General features: G+C 61.1%; 1 protein-coding gene across 2 annotated transcripts in view; it reads right to left on the reverse strand.

Annotated features, from left to right (window-relative positions):
* Positions 1 to 399: 399 nt before the first annotated feature.
* Positions 400 to 1,746, reverse strand: part of RGS5 (regulator of G-protein signaling 5) — a 9,168-nt gene continuing 7,821 nt past the window's right edge. Inside the window, exons 3-5 of one of the 2 annotated variants that reach the window (XM_010154519.1) lie at positions 1,541 to 1,602; positions 1,253 to 1,419; positions 400 to 742 (exon numbers count right to left, since the gene is read on the reverse strand). In XM_010154519.1, the coding sequence (XP_010152821.1) occupies positions 581 to 742; positions 1,253 to 1,419; positions 1,541 to 1,602 (391 nt within the window). In that variant the 3' untranslated portion in view covers positions 400 to 580. Of the gene's footprint in view, positions 743 to 1,225; positions 1,420 to 1,540; positions 1,603 to 1,746 lie in introns of both variants that reach the window. The other variant, XM_010154518.1, reaches the window with a different exon arrangement.

The following is a 1,746-nucleotide window of genomic DNA, read 5'->3' on the forward strand; positions in this document are numbered from 1 at the left end:
GCTCCACAGCCGTCCCCGCCACACAGCCGTCGTCGTGCCTGCTTTCTGAGGGCAAGCTGATGCCGGTCCCACGCTGGACACGCTGCCCCGGGAGGGGAGCAGCCGGAGGGTACCCTGTGTGGCCTCAGCATGCCCTGGGAAGCCAGGAAGAGGGAGCGAGCCTGGGCCCAACCAGATATGGGCAGGACTGGGAGAAATATTGTCATGGCCTAAGGGGGCAGAGCCAGCCCCTCAGAGCCTCCGACTACAGCCGAGCCCCATGGCACCAGGGATGCGCCAGCTGCCCGAGCGCTTCCCGGTCAATGCAGGGCCACGCCGCTGCCCTTCTGGGTCCCAAACCCAGGCAGCATCACCGGAGTGTCTCCTAACCGGTGTTTTGTGGGGGAGGAAAGAGACTCTAAGAGAGGAAACATCAGGACATCTGCCAGTCCAAAGCACAGGGAGATGTTTAGCAATGCCCCTGGGTGCTCTTCTGGGGTGGTATGAAGAAAGCAAAGCGGCTGCGGGAGAAGGGGCGGGTGTTTGGACAGAAGCAGTGGGACGGCCCGCGGGGAACGTCTCGCACAGCCCTGCAGCGTCGCTACTTGATTAACTCCTGATAAAGCTCCGACCGCACAAATCTGGGCAGGGAGTCTTTCTCCATCAGGGCAAAGATCCTCTTCTGGGCCATGTCAAAGCTGCTCAGCGATGGCTCCACCAGGTTCTTCATGGTCACAGCCTTGGTGAAGTGGTCGATGTTCACCTGCGATGGGAGTGTAAGAGGGATGGGAACCCTGCCTTCGCGAGGGGTGGGTGACGGTGTCTTCCCTTACCCGCCGTCTCCCTACGACAACCGCCCAGAGGTTATGGGGAGGGACTGAAGCAGGTTCACTTCCCTGGGGGAATCATTGGTGGTGAATCCGTAATGAGGGATGAGGTCTGTGCTACAGCAAAGGTAACTCTGGGGGGAGCATTGCTGTAAATCACCATCCCTCGTAATTAATGTAGGTCCTGTGTGGGGAGAGGGGACAGGCGCGTGCTGGAGGGGCCTGTGGCAGGAGGCAGCACCGCCGAGGCTGTGGGGAGCTGCTGAGTGTGCGAACAGGGGCACCGGGGCTGCAAAGGGTGGGAGTGGGGATGGGGCTGCCCCTTGCCGAAGGGCACAGCCCTCCAAAATACGGGATGCCTTACAGCCATCACCCTCCTTGGCGGAGGCCACCTGGGCAGCAGCCGTGTGTCCCCCGACACCGTCTCCTGCCCTGCGGCCACTGACCTCTTTGGGGGCCTCGGTCTGGATGAACTCCTCGTAGATCTTCTTGGCCTTCTCCACCATCTTCATGGGAGATTTGGTTTTCTTGTAATCCTCACAGGCCACCCAAAACTCGACGTTCTCCTCGCTGAACTCGGAGCGCAGGAAGCTGCAGAAGCTGGCGAGCCCGTCTGCAGGGGGGATGAGCCCTCGCTCAGCGCCGGGGGTCCCAGGGGGCTGACCCCTGGCTGAGCACCGCTGTGGGGATGGGAACGGAGTGTGGGACACAGCTGTGGGGGAATGTCAACTCACAGGGGTTTTGCAGCAGCTTCTCCAGGGAATCGCGCCACTGCAGAGCCTCCTCCGGTGATGGCCTGAAGGGGGTAAAGAAAGCCCAGGTAGTCTGTGCTCGACCCACAGCCCCAGTCCGGGCTCCAGGATTTTAAATAATTCCTTTAAAAACGGGGAGGAACGGAGCAACGAGCTGCGGAGACCGTTGCGGAATGGGGGTGATGGTC

This window comes from Eurypyga helias, unplaced genomic scaffold (genome assembly GCF_000690775.1).
Source record: "Eurypyga helias isolate BGI_N326 unplaced genomic scaffold, ASM69077v1 scaffold22276, whole genome shotgun sequence".
Classification (NCBI taxonomy): Eukaryota; Metazoa; Chordata; class Aves; order Eurypygiformes; family Eurypygidae; genus Eurypyga; species Eurypyga helias.